The sequence below is a fragment of the Phoca vitulina genome, unplaced genomic scaffold, assembly GCF_004348235.1.
Source record: "Phoca vitulina isolate PV1807 unplaced genomic scaffold, GSC_HSeal_1.0 scaffold41, whole genome shotgun sequence".
Lineage (NCBI taxonomy): Eukaryota > Metazoa > Chordata > Mammalia > Carnivora > Phocidae > Phoca > Phoca vitulina.
This window is the reverse complement of record NW_022589744.1, coordinates 2,130,622-2,148,434: the sequence shown is the minus strand read 5'-3', so window position 1 is coordinate 2,148,434 and position 17,813 is coordinate 2,130,622. Positions and strand designations below refer to the sequence as shown.

General features: G+C 39.2%; 1 protein-coding gene across 13 annotated transcripts in view; it reads right to left on the bottom strand.

The window, feature by feature from the left end:
• Nucleotides 1-17,813, bottom strand: part of TANC2 (tetratricopeptide repeat, ankyrin repeat and coiled-coil containing 2) — a 361,287-nt gene that overhangs the window by 40,638 nt on the left and 302,836 nt on the right. For all 13 annotated transcript variants that reach the window (XM_032429357.1, XM_032429360.1, XM_032429362.1 and 10 more), the window contains one exon: nt 6,104-6,212. In XM_032429357.1, the coding sequence (XP_032285248.1) occupies nt 6,104-6,212 (109 nt within the window). The remainder of the gene's footprint in view (nt 1-6,103; nt 6,213-17,813) is intronic.

Here is a 17,813-nt window from a genome sequence, read left to right as displayed (position 1 = left end):
TTTTGATGTAGTGTTCCATGATTCATTGTTTGTGCATAACACCCAGTGCTCCATGCAGAACGTACCCTCTTTAATACCCACCACCAGGCTAACCCATTCTCCCACCCCGTCCCCTCTAGAACCCTCAGTTTGTTTTTCAGAGTCCATCGTCTCTCATGGTTCGTCTCCCCCTCCGATTTCCCCCCCTTTCTTCTTCCCCAAGCTAGGATTACTTTTGATAGCTTTGGGATTTTTAGGCAGTGAAATTCTTCTGTATGATCCTGTAATGGTGGATACATATTAGGCATTTGGCAAAATCCACAGAAGCATAAAAAACAGTTAAAACCTAATATAAACTACAGACTTCAGTTAATGATATATCAATATAGATTCATCAATTATAACAAAGTACCACACCAGTGCAAGAAGTTAATAATAGGGGAAACTGTGGTGGGAGAGTGAGTATATAGAAATTCTCTGTATTTTCTGTAAACCTAAAACTACTCTAAGAAAGTAAGTCTATTAAGGAAAAAAAAAAAAAAAAAGCCTGGGTTCTACTCCAGAACCATGAATGATAATCTCTGGGAGTAAGGCTCAGGGGTGTGTGTGTGCGTGTTTAAAGTTCTCCAGGAGAATCTAATGTATAGACAAAATTGAAAGCTACTGGCCATTGATCTAGACCTACAGATAAATCTTGAATACACAAAATTTGGTGAAAAAAAGTTACAGAATTACACAAAGAATATGATTCTGTTTGTGTCAAATGTAAAAATTAATGAAATAATTCTGTATACTGTTTATGAATACATTTCTATGTTGGAAAAATGCAAAATATGGATAAGAAGAATACATGTGAACTTTAGGGTAGAAATTATCTCTAAAAGGGAGAGAAATAGGGCTAACAGAGGGCTTCTACTCTATGTGTTACATTTTCATTTCTTCAAAATAAAGAAAAATATTTGAAGCAAATACGGAAAAATCTTAGCATCTGTTAAATCTGGTAGATAGTATTTGATTATTCAGTTATCTGTGCTTTCCGTTATGTTTGAAATATAATAAAATTTTAAAAGGGGGGGATAGGGATATTTCTTCCTCAGAGACAAGAGAAAGGGAGGTAAGAACTGATGATACTGTAGATTGATTTTTTGGTGGGAGGAGGAGAGTGGTTAAGGGAAGTCACACTCAATGGCTTTGATTTACTCAGTGACTCATAAGTCAGGCTGTTTTTGGAGTTAGTCGACTTGGTTAGGAGCCAGATAAAAAAGAAATGGAAAAACGAACTGAGTAAGAATAGACCTTGGTAAATGAACTTCAATGAAATGGTCCAGTAACTGGACTACAAAGCAGCACTGAGGGTCCCAGTGAGGTTGAAGTAAATACATAGGAAAGAAGCCTGAAATACAGAGCTAGACTCTAGGATTTGGAATATGAGCTTTACTTGTGCTTTGGACTTGATCTGCTGATTTCTTCTGCTTGGTGGGGCTCACTCTTTTGCTTCTATGAGGTATAAGAGGAAAGAGTTTCAGTTTAGTTAAATTCATCTCAACAGACGTGATAGGCAGGATCCCATTATCAGCCAGGATGTAGCCAAAAATAACATGTAATTAAATTCTGAGCTGATGGGTTCTTAAAGAGAACCCTAAGTTCAAATAACTAGAAAAAGTGTTTCTTTAGTATCTGTAACTACTGCTCAGGCAACAAGGGATCTCTTTTTGTCAGGGATAGATGGTAATGGAGTCCCTTCCTTAAATATTTGTTAGAGTCTAAATTTACAACACTGTTTATCAGCTGGGAGAAAGCTTGCTCAGTAGTTTTAAATACAAACAAGGAAGGCATAAAGAAATGACAGCAATCTCATCTTAGGGATCTTAGCTCTGGCTCACGTATCTTAAGATCATGGCAAAAACTAACCTAGGGGGCTCAACCAATGAGGTTCTTTAAGGCAAATTATTTACAAATATATCATTAGTGTCTCACCTATAGTTATCCAAGCATCTCAAATAAATCATTACTATTCTTACCTGACCATCCGTGTGGCCATTTTTGGTTATAATGAAAAGATCCTGGTAAACAAAGGGGTTGGCAAACTATAGCCTGGGGCTAAATCCAGCCTTTCACCAGTTTTTATAAATCATGTTTTACTGGAATATGAATATATCCATTTATTTCTATATCATCTTTAGCTGTTTTTGAATTACAATGGCAGAGTTAAGTGGTTTCAACACAGATTATATGGACTACAAAGCCGTATTTGCTGATCACTGCTGTAGAGGAATGCTAGGTAACCTCTGAAAAGGTTATATCACCATCTGGAATTTATGCTCATTATTAATTCTTACTATCAGGCAAGAAATTATTACCAATAATTTTGATCACAAAACCTTAGATATATGTCTAGTACTTTGCATCTTATAATGTACCTCTTCTATTTATCTTATATCTGTGATCCTTATAACAATCCTGAGAGTTAGATATCATTACCATTTTATAGATGAGAAAACAGACTGCTTAAGTGGTAGAGTCTGTACTTGAATCCATACCTTTTGACTGATGTCGAAGGATCTTTCTTCTACCTACCAGATGCCTACTTATAGCACCTTTCCCCCCTGGCCAACAGATCTGTTCTGGTAAGAAATGTTATAGAACTGACCAATCAAAGAAACATTTCAGAGGGCAGCATTTAGGCAGTTAATTGCAAGAGCATTCTGAAACCCTTTTGGTGGCCAGACTCAATCCAACGAAACACCCTGCATTCCAAGATAGATTGAAATATCTCTGGCCACAATTCACAAACAGACTGCTTTCTTTTCATAGATTAAAAAAAAAAAATCTAAATGGCAATTAGAGGATTACAAAAGAACTATAAGTGCTCAACACCATGGTCATTAGGGAAGTGCAAATTAAAACTACTGTGAGATACCACTTCATACTAAAATGGCTACAATAAGACAGACAGACAATATCTAACAAGTGTTGGCAAGGGCTTGAAAAAACTGGAACTCTCATACATTGCCGGTGGGAATGTAAAACGATGCAGCTACTTTGGAAAACAGATTGGCAATTGCTCAAAATTTTAAACACAGAATTACTATATGACCTAGTAATTCCATCCTGGTATATATCCAAGAGAAGTGAAGACATGTTCACATAAAAACCTGAACACTAACATTGTAAATGTACTAAGTGCCACTGAGTTGTTCACTTTAAAATGGATAATTTTATTTAAAAAAAAAAAAAAGGGAACAATCTGTAAGCTAACATTCATAGCAACATTATTCACAATAGCCAAAAAGCAGAAAAAACCCAATGTCCAACTGGTGAATGGATAAACTATGGTATATCTACAAAACAGAATATTATTTGGCAGTAAAAAGAATCAACTGGGGCGCCTGGGTGGCTTAGTCGGTTAAGCATCCAACTCTTGATTTCGGCTCAGGTCACAATCTCAGGGTCATGAGATTGAGCCCTGCACTGGGCTCTGTGCTCAGCGTGGAGTCTGCTTGTCCCTCTTCCTCTGCTCCTCCCCTCTGCGCATGTGCGCTTTCTCTACCCCTAAAATAAATAAATTTTAAAAATCTAAAAAAAAAAAAAAAAAAAGGAATCAAGTGGTGATATCCTCTACAACACAGATGAACCCTGAAAACCTGCTAAGTGAAAGAAGCCAGACACAGAAGGCCACATACCATATGATTCTGTTTATATAAAATGTGTAGAAAAGTCAAATCTACAGAGATAGAAAGCAGATTGGTGGTTGCCAGGAAGTATGGGGAGTATCCTGAAGTGGGCATGAGGTTTATTTTTAGGGTGATGGAAATGTACAAATAGTGGTGATAGTTACACAACTCTGTAAATAGACTAAAAATCATTGATTTGTACACTTAAAATGGGTTACTTTTATGGTATATAAATTATACCTCAATAAAGCTGTTAAAAACAAAAAGAATGAAAAGAGTTCCTTAGCCAGTCAAATATCCAGAATTACAGGCCTACAACCTCGTACTTTTTTTTTTTTTAAAGATTTTATTTATTTAATACAGAGAGAGACAGTGAGAGAGGGAACACAAGCAGGGGGAGTGGGAGAGGGAGAAGCAGGCTTCCTGCTGAGCAGGAGCCTGATGTGGGGCTTGATCCCAGGACCCTGAGATCATGACCTGAGCCAAAGGCAGATGCTTAACAACTGAGCCACCCAGGCGCCCAACAACCTCGTACTTTTAAGGTGGTTAATGACATTGTACACAATTTTTCATGAACAAAGATAAAACAAAGGGAATTTAAAATTAATTGGAAAGAAATATAAATTAGACTATATGTCACTGCTGATTGGAAGTTCTAAATGGTACTGGTTATAACCATAGAGTCTGTCTTTGCCTTTTCATGACCCTCAACTGATGGGGACTGAAAATTCTAGCAGTCTGGGAGAAGCTAAAGTGAATCAACAGGGAGCACTGGGCATTTAATGGACCCTGAAAAGTGGACCATCAGGAAAGCCATAGTCCAAGTCTACATTCTTCAGGCCACGGTCATGTCATCACCATAGGCTGCACACCCAAGTATTTATGGCCTGAATCACACACGGAGCCAGTCTTATCTCAGGCAACCATGTCCTCTGCAGCAACATAAGATAAAACCGTGTCAACGATAGGAGCGTGTGGTTTAAACGTAGGTTTCCATGTATTGGATATAATCACACTGGGTCAAAGAAATTTCATATCATTTATCTGTTAATGTGGCATTTGTTTATTTTATGGTACAGAAAAGACAGGAATCAACTTCTTTGCATCTGATCCTAGGCAGATGGTGAGGCTAAAAGCTTAAGTGTTTAAAGCGGTAATGCTTAATACTTATGTTACTTTCCTATCTAACTGAAGGATAATGATCTCAGAGTTTGTAGAAGTAGCAGAGACTTTTTGGTCCACTTGAAGTTGGAATGAGACACCTGGCCTGTTATTTTAGTCTCACTCTGCTCCTGCTAAGTAAGGTCACTGGGTAGAGTCATTTTTGGTACAGCGATTTGTTAGATAAGACAATTATGATTCAAATAAAGGACTTGTCACCGTGGGATCCACTTCTGTATGTCTGTTGATCAGGCTTCTCTGGCTGTGCGCTTATATACTGGGAAGAATTTACTAGGCTTTCGGAGCTGCCCTTAATGCCATCTTTCTCTCTGAAGAGAACTGTTTTATCTTCAACGGTATCCCTCGGGGGGTGGGTGGGTGGGGGGAAGTCCAACACAGAGAACTATTTAAGATACTTGTATTTCTCCATCCGGAGGCAGGAAAAGCACTACTGGAGGTAGCAGATACAACAGCAAACTGTGGGCTAGAAAAACGAGGAGAACAAATTTCTTTCCCGACTTTTGTGCTTTATCCCACAACTGTTACTTAGACTCTAAGTTCCTTGAGATTAGGGACTTTATCTTTTTCTGTTTTGTATCCCTAGTACAATGCCTATGTAAGTGCTGAATAAACAGATGAACGCACACATGCACAGACAGACAAAGTATGTTCTGTACTCCGGCATTATGTGTCCACCCCGGCCTTGTGAATGCTGAGAGAGGGAAGCTGATGCCATAGAGTTCTTAGAAGTTTTTGAAACTACTGAGAGAAAAACCAGGATTACAATTTGAATGGAGAATGGGGGAAGTAGCTCAGAGAAAGGTTAATGTTGGTTCCAGATAAATAGTTGGAAAATCGTAGCACTAGGAATATTAAAATCTTCATAAAACAATTATAAGAAAATTGAAAGAGTAACTGCTCTCAGTGATTTTTTTTTTTTAGACATTGTGAAAATCTGCAACTAATTGCTACAGCGTGCCTGTCTTCAGGAGATGGTAGGTCATATATGGAGTACACATATATATGTGTATGCTTCTTACCTAAATGATTATCCATGTATATGCTTCTTACCTAAATGATTATCCATGTACATTTCCTGAAAAGCCTAGCAATCTGCTAAGCTGGGAGACGACAAATGTGGTTCTCTTTTCCAAAGGCCTTGAGAGGGACAGGTCACATTTTATAACAAAAAGCAGGGACTACACTGAAATGAGAGTAGCTTCATACACAGTGTTAAGGAAAGCCTGCCAGAGATAGAAAGAAAAAAGCCTTCAACTTTTCTTAATTACCTTAAAAATGTGTGCTTTGAGGATGTGATGTCCCAGTTCAATAGTCTGCTGTCGGTTTAGTTTTCCCTCTTGGCGGGAAAACCAGAAAGCAAGTAATGTGTGACCACTCCTGCAAAGAAAAAGAGACTCATTTTAGAACTGTAATGCCCCCATTCTGCATTGGGTGGGGGACTGTCCAGGTCCAGCCATACCTCCAGCAAAACTCTCTCTCATTCAACCAGTTTCTTAGAGTAGGGTACCTGCTGCTGGGCAAATAATGGATTTTGAAAGGTCCCTAGCTTTTACCAGTCCTTTACCCAGATCACATGTGTGAATATCACAAAATGTCATTTCTAGTTGGTTTACACCCATCCCACACACAGATGGCATTAAAAGATTCACTTTTTATTTTCTGTCTCTGTGAACTCTCCTCTTCTTTTACCCATGCTTTAAATGTCAGTGCTCCTCAGGATCTCCTTTTTGGTCCTAGTCTGTCCTTGCTCCATTAGCCCATCCATCCTGAGAGCCTTCACCACCGTGTCGTCTTCTTGATCTAGACTTCCGAGACTTACACCAATATACATCCAACTGTTTGTTGGATTTCTCCACCTGGAGGTCCCACATACCTCAAGCTCAACAAGTCCCCAGACGGATTAACCACCTCTTCCCCAAGTGAAGTCTTCTTTGATCCCCTCCACCTTCCCCGCAGCTGAGAAACAGGGAGTATCTTCTTTTTGGTACAAGCATTATAGATTGTATATCTCTCTTGTACAGTATGGAGCATACTATTTCATGCTCTCTCCTCCACTTGACTGTAGGTTTCCTGACGGCATCCATTCCCCCTTCTCCTTGAAAATGGATCCCTAATCTCTTAAGAAAGAGAAAACTCTCTTTTCCGCCTCTGCATGTTGTCTTATCAGTCCATGATACTCAGAACTGCCATGGCTCTCTCGCAATCATGGGGTCATCTGGTCTGAAGACAAAGCTAACAGAAGGGCTAAACTAAGAGAACTGGAGAAAAATAGAGCCTAAGCCCTGACTGTACGGCATCAGAAGCTGCCCGAAGTTTGGACTTGTTATATGAAGTAATACATTTATACTTTACACATTATTGTATACTTCATACATTTATAAAATACATGTATACTCCATTTCGGTTGGAATATTCTAGTTCTTCTAGCTCAAAGCATCCTAATGATATATATTCTTTTTTTCAAAAAGATTTTATTTATTTATGTGAAGGGGGGTGGGGGGAGGAGCAGAGGGAGAGGAAGAGAGAGAATCTCAAGCAGACTCCACGTTGAGTGTGGAGCCTGAAGCAGGGCTCAATCTCACGACCCCGAGATCAGACCTGAGCCAAAACCAAGAGTCTGATGCCCAACCGACTGTGCCACCCAGGTGCCCCTGATATATTCCTTTAAGTGTGAATGTATGCATGCATGTATATATGTGTGTGTGTATGTATATAACATGTGTATTTCTATTTACATTATGACAAAAATTCTGAGTTATTTATATTCCCTGGAGTGCCTAACACAGTGTATTGCATATAAAAATTCTCAGTAACATTTTTTGGAAGCAAGAGAAAGCTGGGTATTAAAGAAAGGGTGCTAGATCACCTTTGGGATATGCCTTCTTACCACATTTGCTCTAGCCTGTAGGAACTGCAGACACTTAGGACTAAGACTACTGCCCACCAGGTTGGTGCTCAGTAGAGTTCTTTATGCCACTGGTAACAAAACTCTTGTATTCCTTTCACTTGGAGTGTCACAGAAGAAGAAATGAAACCATTGTCTCAGTTTAAGTCTAATGAATTAGTCAAAAAGAAGGAAAAAAAAATAGCAAGTAAGTTTTCATTGATAATACTTCCCTAAAAAGAGGCCCAAATATCTACTGGATGATTTTCTCTCACTGGCTACTCTGCCAGGTTTAACCAAATTTGGAGATACCTCACACCAAAGTCTGAAAAAACAAATACATTTTAAATTTATTCTTTGATTTTTTTTTTTTTTTCAAGGTTCAGTAAAGACTCTGAAGACTAGAGGATGGGACAACTTAGCCAGGAATCATTATAAAGAGATTTCACTCCAAAAAGACTTTAAAAAGAAATTCTATCATGTTCTAACCTTGAGCTTCAAGAATTTCTGAATTCTAGTGGATACTATGCCAACTTATTTTACTGGATAAAATAACCATAATAGAAAGGAAGTTATTTAATTGAAAGAATGTCTCAGAGAAGTGTAGCTTGCATGAAATCATCAGTATCATCCGAAGGTATGAGCCCAGATCGTTTTATATTCAAAAATCTGGAAATTGCTACTGAACTTTTATTTATCCTTTGAAAGCCCAATTTAGTTGGTAGGCTATTTTAATAGAGCACATTAGAAGATGACACGCAACATTTATGAAGTGTCCTATCTCAATTTCTCAAAGTCCTATCCAGTTATTAACACTGAAATTACTGTAGCCTCCCTGGTGTCAGAATTATTACTTTAAGTGACTCATCCATAGACTCAGCTACATAATACTAGAACCCCTCAATACAGGCCTCTGACCCACTACCTACGCTTCAGGCCATGCTCATCAGGGTTAAGATAAAAAACTCACATCTGACATGGAAATGAATTAGACACAGAACTGACGTTGCCCTAGTGCTTTCATTTTACTACCATAACTAAGAAATCCTGGTAAAATGTTTGTATTTCTTTAGTACGCATTCCAGCTAGCTAGAGAGGATAGTGCTTGCGTTTCCTGTTGTTGATCTGGCACGAAGGAGAAACAGCAAGCAACATGAATCAAGGCAAAGATGAAGGTGACAGCTGTAGTTCATTTCCTTTTGGACACAAGCATATCACAGTATTCATGAAAGAATGGTTCTGATCAGTTCATTGGAGTTTATGGTGTTCAGGACCTTACTGTTCTGATAAGAAATGGCGCCACCAGCTAACCTACCATCTGAATGTGTTACACTACACTTGTCTGTGTTTGTTTCTATTTTCTAATTACTTGCTCACTTCCAAACCTTACTCCTTTTCACTCCTAGCCTCGCAATTCTGAGATTACCAGCAGCCTCTTAATTGGTTGTCTTTCAGCCTTTGAGCTTTATCTTCTTCTTTTTTCCCTCCAGCATTAGGCCTTACTGACTACCTCCCCTGGAACTCTCTTCTCTTGACATCTGTGACACCACCCTGGTACTTTTTCTCCCATTTCCTTCAGTGATGTAACTTCTCTGCTTTATTTCTCATTTCCTCTTATTTCCCAGGTCTCCCGGCTTCGGCTCTCACCGCAGTGACATCTCTAGCACAGACATATTGTTTTGCTTCTCTAATTGCCTGCTGGATCTCTCTTCCTTCAAATGATCATTCAAATGACCTGTCATAATGACACTACTTGAAGCTGAAGCTCTCCCTCAAAACCAAATCCATGTAGGATTTCTTTATTTTTTAATATATTGCCAGTCACTCAGGCATAAAATCTAGCAGTTGTATTTCTCCTCTCTTTATACTCTCTCTTGGATAATTGCAAGAGCCTCCTTCTCTCCACTCCCTGCTCCCTGGCCCATGCCAATAATCTACAGTGCAGAAACATGACAAAAAGTCTGCTCAAAATTCTTCAATGACTTTATACTTCCTCCCACACATAATCTAAACTCCTTAGCATGGTATTCAAAGGCTCGCCATAATTTGTCCCTTGTCTATTTGTCTTTACCTTTTTACCTCGTGTTTCCAATTTCAGACTGAGTAAATTATTCTAGGTTTTCAAACACGCTTTCCCTCTGCTTGTAATTTTCTTCCCCTTTTAGTTGGTCAGGGCAAACTATTTCTCATTCTTGAAGTCTCAGTTCACACCGTCTCCTCTGTGAAGTCTTCCCTGGTCCCACCAGATAGACTCGGGGCTCTTTCCCTTAGATTCCTGTACTTGGTACACATCCCCATCACACCTACTGCAGCACACTACCTGTCTGCATGTCAGTCTTCCCACAAGACTGTATGGAGGCTGGAAGCCATGTTTTTCACACATGTACTCCTAGGCAATAGGAACACATATTTGTAGAATGACTGAATTAATAATACCATAAAGTTGCACACTACCTTATGGTTTTAAAACTACTTTAACACTTTTTTAGATTCTCACAAACACCTGTACTATAGACATAGGACTAAATATTACTCCTAATACCATGGTGGAAGACGGAGACTTGGCAAGACTGAAGGACAGCTCCCAGCTCACATGGCTGGGATCAGAAAGAGCTGGGATGAGAACCCAGGGTTTTCTGGAACCTAGTTCTGTTAACACATTGACGAGATTCGCAACTTGGTTTTCATTTCTGTGAGAAATGGGCATATTTACGTGAAAGAGTCAACCAATATAAAGAGCAGTGTATTCATTTGTATGGTATAAACCCCGAATTCTTAACATAATTAAAATCAGCAATTAATTTTGACATTTTTTGATTGGCATTTTGGGAGAGACTAGTTAAGAAACAGAGGGAACCCTCATCAGTGTGACATGAGTTTAAGCATGACTGAACACGACTGTGTCTTCCCTCTATAATTAAAGACAGTAGTAATCAAAGTCAACTTTGGTGTGGGTTCATATGTGGTGATAAAGACCAAATGGGAGGGCAGTGGTGAAGGCAGAATTATTTTCACATAGTTTATATATAATGAGATCACCTTGTGATTCAAAGTTACATGTCAAACTTCCCTGTCTGCATTTACAGTGCTGCCTCTTCATCTCTGAAACAAAATCAAAATAGACCTATGTTCAAATCCTAGGTCTGTCACTTAGAAGTTTTGTAACCTTGGAAAAGCTACTTAACCTCTCTGTAAGACAGGAATAGTGATAATGACCTCTCAGGGCTGTGGTGAGAATTAAGTGAGCTACATTAAGTGAGATGTATTTTTTATTTCTTTTATATTCTCCGTAAGAACTAGCATAGTGCTATACTTAAGGAATGAATATTAACCACATGACTTTATACATATTGGAAGATAACTGTGTGCTCAAACAGAACTTTAATCTTTAAATGCGATACCTTATCCTGAACCCCAATCCTTACCCCTCCCACACCTTGACCCCACTACCTTCACAACCAAAAGAGAAATCCACTCATCAGGTAACAAGTTATTGGGTATGGGTGCCATTCACTGTTAGTCAATGCAGGAAAACTTGGTAGCGTAATTTCAGGCAGAGAGGGGAGAGGAAGACAGAGTTAACTGGTCCCTAAGAAATAAAGTAAAAGTTAAGCTAACAGGAGGAATATAAATTTCTCATGTAGACCAGAGGTTTTTCAAGAGGATATTAAACTTTACATTTGGATGGATTTGCTTTTAGGTATTTTAGGGGAGAACCAATCACAGGTCAGAGTTGAAGAACCCTCCCCCAGCACTGTCTCCTCTCTCCTATCCTCCTGGATGTATATGTTCTGACAAAAGGCAGAAAAGGTAGTATCCAGAATAGCAGAGGGTCAATCCTACCTCCATTCTCCTTTGCAGGCATCAGCAGCCCCTTGATACGGATTACTGGAGACAAGTGATGCTCACCCTTGGACACCGACAGATTACAAGGCAGCGAGGAGCTACTCTTACAGAATAACCTTGTTTCCCTATACCTCAAGACTTCAGAGCTATTGAGTCTTTTAGAGGGAAAAAAAAACCCTTTATAAAGCAAGAATCACCCTCCCTTCCCTCCGCCCATTTAACGGTTTGAAAACTGAAAAGGAGTTGTTTTACACAAAATATATAATGGCACTGTGATTGTTTTTCTAATAGATTTTCGCTTAACACCCCAGGGAGACAGCTAGACTTAAAAGTTTCTATTTGTAGTAGGGAAACATGCTAACAAATGTTTAACTTAAATATTTCCAGCATGGATGTTTTCTCCATTGTTCTAGTCACAGTCACTGATGTGTAGTCACAAAGATTTCATTAGCTCTTATGCTGCAAGTCGATATACAACCCGTTAGTGTTTCAGAGAAACACCACTTAGGTGTTATTCTTCTGTGCAGTGCTCAGATGTGCTAAAGTGGTATAGTTAGAGCCTGCTGCCAAGGTGCTGCTTACAGTCTAAAGCCAGCTAATCTATTCTGTAACTCGGGCAGAAATAATGTGTTGCTGCTGTGGAATGTCTTTATGTACAGAGGCAGATGTGGGGAATTATTTAGGGAGACCTAGTGAGATCGGAATTATGGGGCAGAGAGCTGCCTACAGAAGATCTGTGCTCCCTTTCACAGCCAACCCTTGTTGCTGGGAGGTGGCTACTTCGCCAGGAACCTTGCATTCACTTATTGAAGTGGGGTCATGGACGGAGTTCTGGCTAATGGAATATAGGCAGAAATTATATTCATCACTTCAGACCTGGCCCAGAAAAATTTTCTCCTTTGACTTCCGTGACCTTACTTTCTCGTTTCTTCTAATATTTCCCTTGCAAATGATTAGTTTATCATTTTCCCTGAGCATTTAAATATAACTATTCTGTTTTCACGCTTCTAAACTTCCTGCTTTATACTCTTAACTTGGGTGATCTTGTTTAGTCCTACAACTTCTGCTGTCACTTATTTGCTGATGACTTCCAAGTTCATAACCCTGTGCTTTGACTTTTCTCTTTCCCTATTTTTCAGGGACATTTCTAAATATACTTGTGCACCTTCCTTGGAGGTAATTCATTAACAACATGTCCAAAACAGGACTCACCTTCTCCCATTAATCCTTTTATTCTTCCTCCTGCCTTTGCTCATGCTAGAAGCTCTCCTCCATCAGAATGCTCTACATTGGTCAGTGGCTTCACTCCCCTCCAAAAATATTTGAGGTAAGTTTTACAGTCATTTTTGAGCCGTCCACCCTCACTGACTACACACACAAAAAGACCAAGTGCTTCTGAGTATCTCCAAAATGTCTCTCCTACGTATACCTTGCTCTCTATTCTCACATTGTAGGTGTTGGCGTTTTTCACCTACACAATTGCTATAAACTTCATAACTAGTATCCCTACCTGCACTCTCTTCTCTTCTTCAACCCATCTTCCACACACCACTCGTCAGAACTATTTTTCACATCAGAGTTACTTGATCTTGTCTTATTCCTTACATATGGTGACAGAGTGAACAAAAGACACTGTTGAACTGTCAGGAGAGTTTCTCAAATATTTTTAGTTGCAAGCTTAAAATTAGTACCACTTATCATTCCTTTGTTTCCTTAATCCATTATTTAAAAAAATATTTACTGAGTGCTATGTGCCAGGTACTGTATTAATCACTAGGAAGCCCAAGGTGAGCACGATAGAAAAGGCTCCTGTCCTCATGAGCTCACTCACATTCTGGAGGAGAAAACGGACAATATAAACAAGTATTCACATATAACTAATAATAGAGTGTAACAAGATTACTTGTCTCCTCGTCCTTAAAAAGTTATAGAGACTGTTATCTACAGAATAAACTGTGAAGTCTTAAACATGGCAGTCAAGGCTTTCTTCCTAGTGACACTTCCATTCATTCTTTCTGACCACGTTTCTTATCCTCTAACCACGTCTTCGCACAATTCCGCAAAGGCATTTCCTATCTTCACACCTGCTTTTGCTCCTGCCATGACCTTTTCTTGCCTGCCTACAGTGCTCTCCCACTCCAGCGCTGCTTCATGGAATCAACTCATCCTTCAAGGCGCAACTGAAATGTCACCTCTTCTGCAAAGTATTTCCTCTTTGTCTAGGTTCCTAGGGTACTCTGTACTATGGCACTATTTTTGGTTGCTTCCCTTTAGAAGGTAATGGCTTTAGTGTCAGGAGGTGTCTCACTCGTCTAAGTTTCTCTGGTGGATAGCACAGTCGTTGGTGTAGAGTAGAAGTGCAATAAATGTTTCATGAACGAATCCATGCTGAGTGGATGGGCTCAAGGAAGAGCAACACAAGGACTTGCAGATCTGCTTTCTAATTCACTAATCCACTTTGGCCTTGAATTTGCAGGCATCTCTGTTGCTGCTGTGGGCTGTGAAATGAGTATAACTAGAACTCAAATACTGAGAAGAGACTGACATTCCTGATCTTTTCCACCTCTCATCTTAAGAATCCTGCCTGCAGCCATACTCTGGTGGCTGCTGCCTTACAGTCTGCTTGTTGCTATCAATTCTCAGCAAATGACACCCACAGATCTTTGCAAAAATTTCTTCCATCTTTAGTTTATCAGTCAGTAACTGCTTTGGCATGTTCTCGTCATGGTTTTCTCATGGCACCTGGATACAAAACACATTGCTAGTCAGCTTGTCCTACTGTTTCATATCCAATGTGGAAGTGAAATAAAAGAGCCTGATGAAAGTCAACCCTGAGTCGCAGACCGTAAAAGTAAAGTGTGCGTAAGATCTGCTTTTGTAGAAATGGGTGGAGCAACATTCCTTCTTTTTAAACATCGAATCTGATAGAAATTTCCTTCTTTCTCCCGCTTGGCTCCACAGTTTCCTATAGCCCTTCTGTTCCATTAATGCATCACTGGCCTGAGGAAAATGGACACTTGTCCTCTGATAATGAAGTCTTGGGGCAGTTGGCAGGGATTCATGAAGCAGAAGAGCTATGACTACATTGAATTGTGACAATTCAAAACAGTAACAGCAGGCACTGAAGATTTATCACTTCCCTCTTCCTCCTCCATGCTGCTCAGCTCATTGTTTATACCTCTAGCACAGCACTCTGCCTTGATGTATAGCTAGTTATAAATGTGTCTGTTAAAACCACTAACCTGTGAGTCCTGGTAGACAGATCTATCTAACTTATATTTGTATCCTCTGCAGTGCTTCACACAGTCGTGAAAAGATTACTTAATAACTGTTCATTGAATCTTTGCTGAAATGCATGTCTTCACTTATTCCTTACACAATGTGACAGAGTGAACAAAAGACACTGTTGAACTGTCAGGAGAGTTTCTCAAATATTTTTAGCTGCAAGCTTAAAATTAGTACCACTTATCATTCCTTTGTTTCCTTAATCCATTATTTAAAAAAATATTTACTGAGTGCTGTGTGCCAGGTACTGTATTAATCATTAGGAAGCCCAAGGTGAGAATGATAGAAAAGGCTCCTGTCCTCATGAGCTCACTCACATTCTGGAGGAGAAAACGGACAATATAAACAAGTATTCACATATAACAAATTAATAATAGAGTGTGACAACTGTTAGGAAGGAAGTGTATAGGTTGCTATGCTAAAACAAGGAGGGACTTACTTATATAAGGTGACAAGTGGAAGTCTCTCTGAGGAAATGGCATTTTAAGCTGAGATCTGAAGGAGGAGTGAGAGATCTTGCCATGTGATGAGCCAGAGAAAATGAGCTCCAGACGGCGGGAATTGTTAAGTGCAAAGGCCCAGAGGTGGGAGAGAGCTTAGTAAGTTCTAGGAATTTGCAGGCAATCAGTTATGACCAGAATATCATGAATAAGAGGGAGAATGAATGAGCTCAATTTAAAAAGGTGGGCAGAAGATATCCTTGTTATAGAGGGCTTTGAAGTAGCCATTAAAGAATTTTCAAGAGGAAGTTATATGGTTGGATTTGTGCTTTAAAAAAAATGACTGGCTGCTGGTGGAGAATGGATAGAGGGGAGGCTCTCCCTAGTTAGGAGGCTAAAGCAGTTCATGTGAGAACCTAGGGTGTGGTCTGTAGAGGTGGAAATAAGTCCGTGAATACTTACGAGTAAAATTGGAATGGTAGAGCCGACTGAATATGCTGATGGCTGAGTGAATACATGTGAGTACATGTCTCACGGCTGTGGGTTCTTACGGTTGAGAGGATGGAAGCCTATTAGTGCTGATTTTACCAAATGTGGAGCTCTAGCTGCTTTCGAAAGTCTCCAGAGACAGCTGAGTAAGTTGCTGTACTCACAACAAAGAAAATGTGCTGTCATGTCCCCCTAAGCTGGTGGTAACTACTTCTGATTGCTGTGCCATTAATCGTGGTTTGACAACCTAGGAAAGCCTGTGGGATTCCCATCTTCTCATTCGGCCAGTGTTGCTTCAGAGACTCATTAATAGGACAAATTAGCCTCTATTTCCTATGCTACTTTCAGTACCAAAACTTTTCCTTAATCACCTGCTTTACTTCCCATTTTAGATTTTTAGGTAAGTTGTTTTAACCAGCATTTGCTATTCAGGGCATACCCACTTCAAAAAAAAAAAAAAAAAAAAAAAAATATATATATATATATATACACACACACAATACATGCATATATATACACGTATGTATATACATATATCTATATATTTATATATAAATATATTTTTTTAAGATTTTATTTATTTGACAGAGAGAGACAGCGAGAGAGGGAACACAAGCAGGGGGAGCGGGAGAGGGAGAAGCAGGCTTCCCGCGGAGCAGGGAGCCCGACGCAGGGCTCGATCCCAGGACCCTGGGATCATGATCTGAGCCGAAGGCAGACGCTTAACGACTGAGCCACCCAGGTGCCCATATATTTATATATAACTTTAAACATATAAAGCAATATTACTTTCTTGTAGCAAAATCAAATATAGGACAGTACAAGTCTGTTTTGTGTTTTCTTTCGTTGACTCTTCTGCATGCCTTCCAAATCATAAAAGAATGCTCTCTCTCCATCTTATCATAATAACTATTTCTTTGTATATTTATTAACTTTTAGCAAACTTCACATGAGTTTTTATGACAGTAAGAATGACTACTAGCTTTTTCCAAACTTAATTTTGGATTTGGAAAAGGAAAAAAAAAAGTGTTATTGTTGAAGGCATAAGAGTTTTAAAGATGGGAACAGTATGCCTATTTGACTAATAGATGTGGGCCCCATGATTTATACAGAGAGAAAACAAATTTGTAAAGTTGAAGGACATTCATACAGTTGGCAAACTGGACGTATTCCAAGATATACATTAGATTTCATCTAATTTCTCCCTTGCTAAATTAAATCACAAAACCATGACCTTAGGTCACTAGAGTAATACTTCAGATATGAGTCCCACATTTATTCTTGATGCCAATAGGGAGTCAGAAACTGGATTAGATAATAAGGGAAAAAATTTATTGGCAAATTAGACAAATCTCTAATAATATGACATATCAATGAAATCTCTCCTTGGAAAGTACACATGCAAATTGTAACATCAGAAGACTAATTTCCCCTCTCAGTGATAGAAAGGAATTAGAAGTGCAGCAGATGTAGACCCAGCACAGAGATTAGAGAGTTAATATTTCCAGGCAGGTAAGATCATCTACTAAGTCAAGTGCCAGTAAAGGATGTACATTGTCTTTTTCCTTGACGTAACTCTTCCAAACCTCCTAAGGGCTGATGTGGTTCCAGACCCTTTTTTCCTTCCCATGTTCCATCACTGCTGAATTCTTTCCTAATGCTTTTGGAAAGCAGAACCTATTCCCAATTTAAGGGTTTGTTGTGGGAGCCTGCAATGGCTATCAGTAGTAACCTAGAGTTTGTGCTTCAGCGAGGGCAAGGTTAAATGTCATCCTGCCCGGAGGCTCATGTTTGGATTAAAACAGTATTAAAGAGGGCACGTTCTGCATGGAGCACTGGGTGTTATGCACAAACAATGAATCATGGAACACTACATCAAAAACTAATGATGTAATGTATGGTGATTAACATAATAAAAAAAATCCTTGTGATTATAAAAAAAAAAATCAGATCACCTTAACTCTGCAACTCACCATTCTGTGGTTATTTCAGACCCATGTATTCTATAAGAAGGCAGGCTGTGCAGGTCCTCTG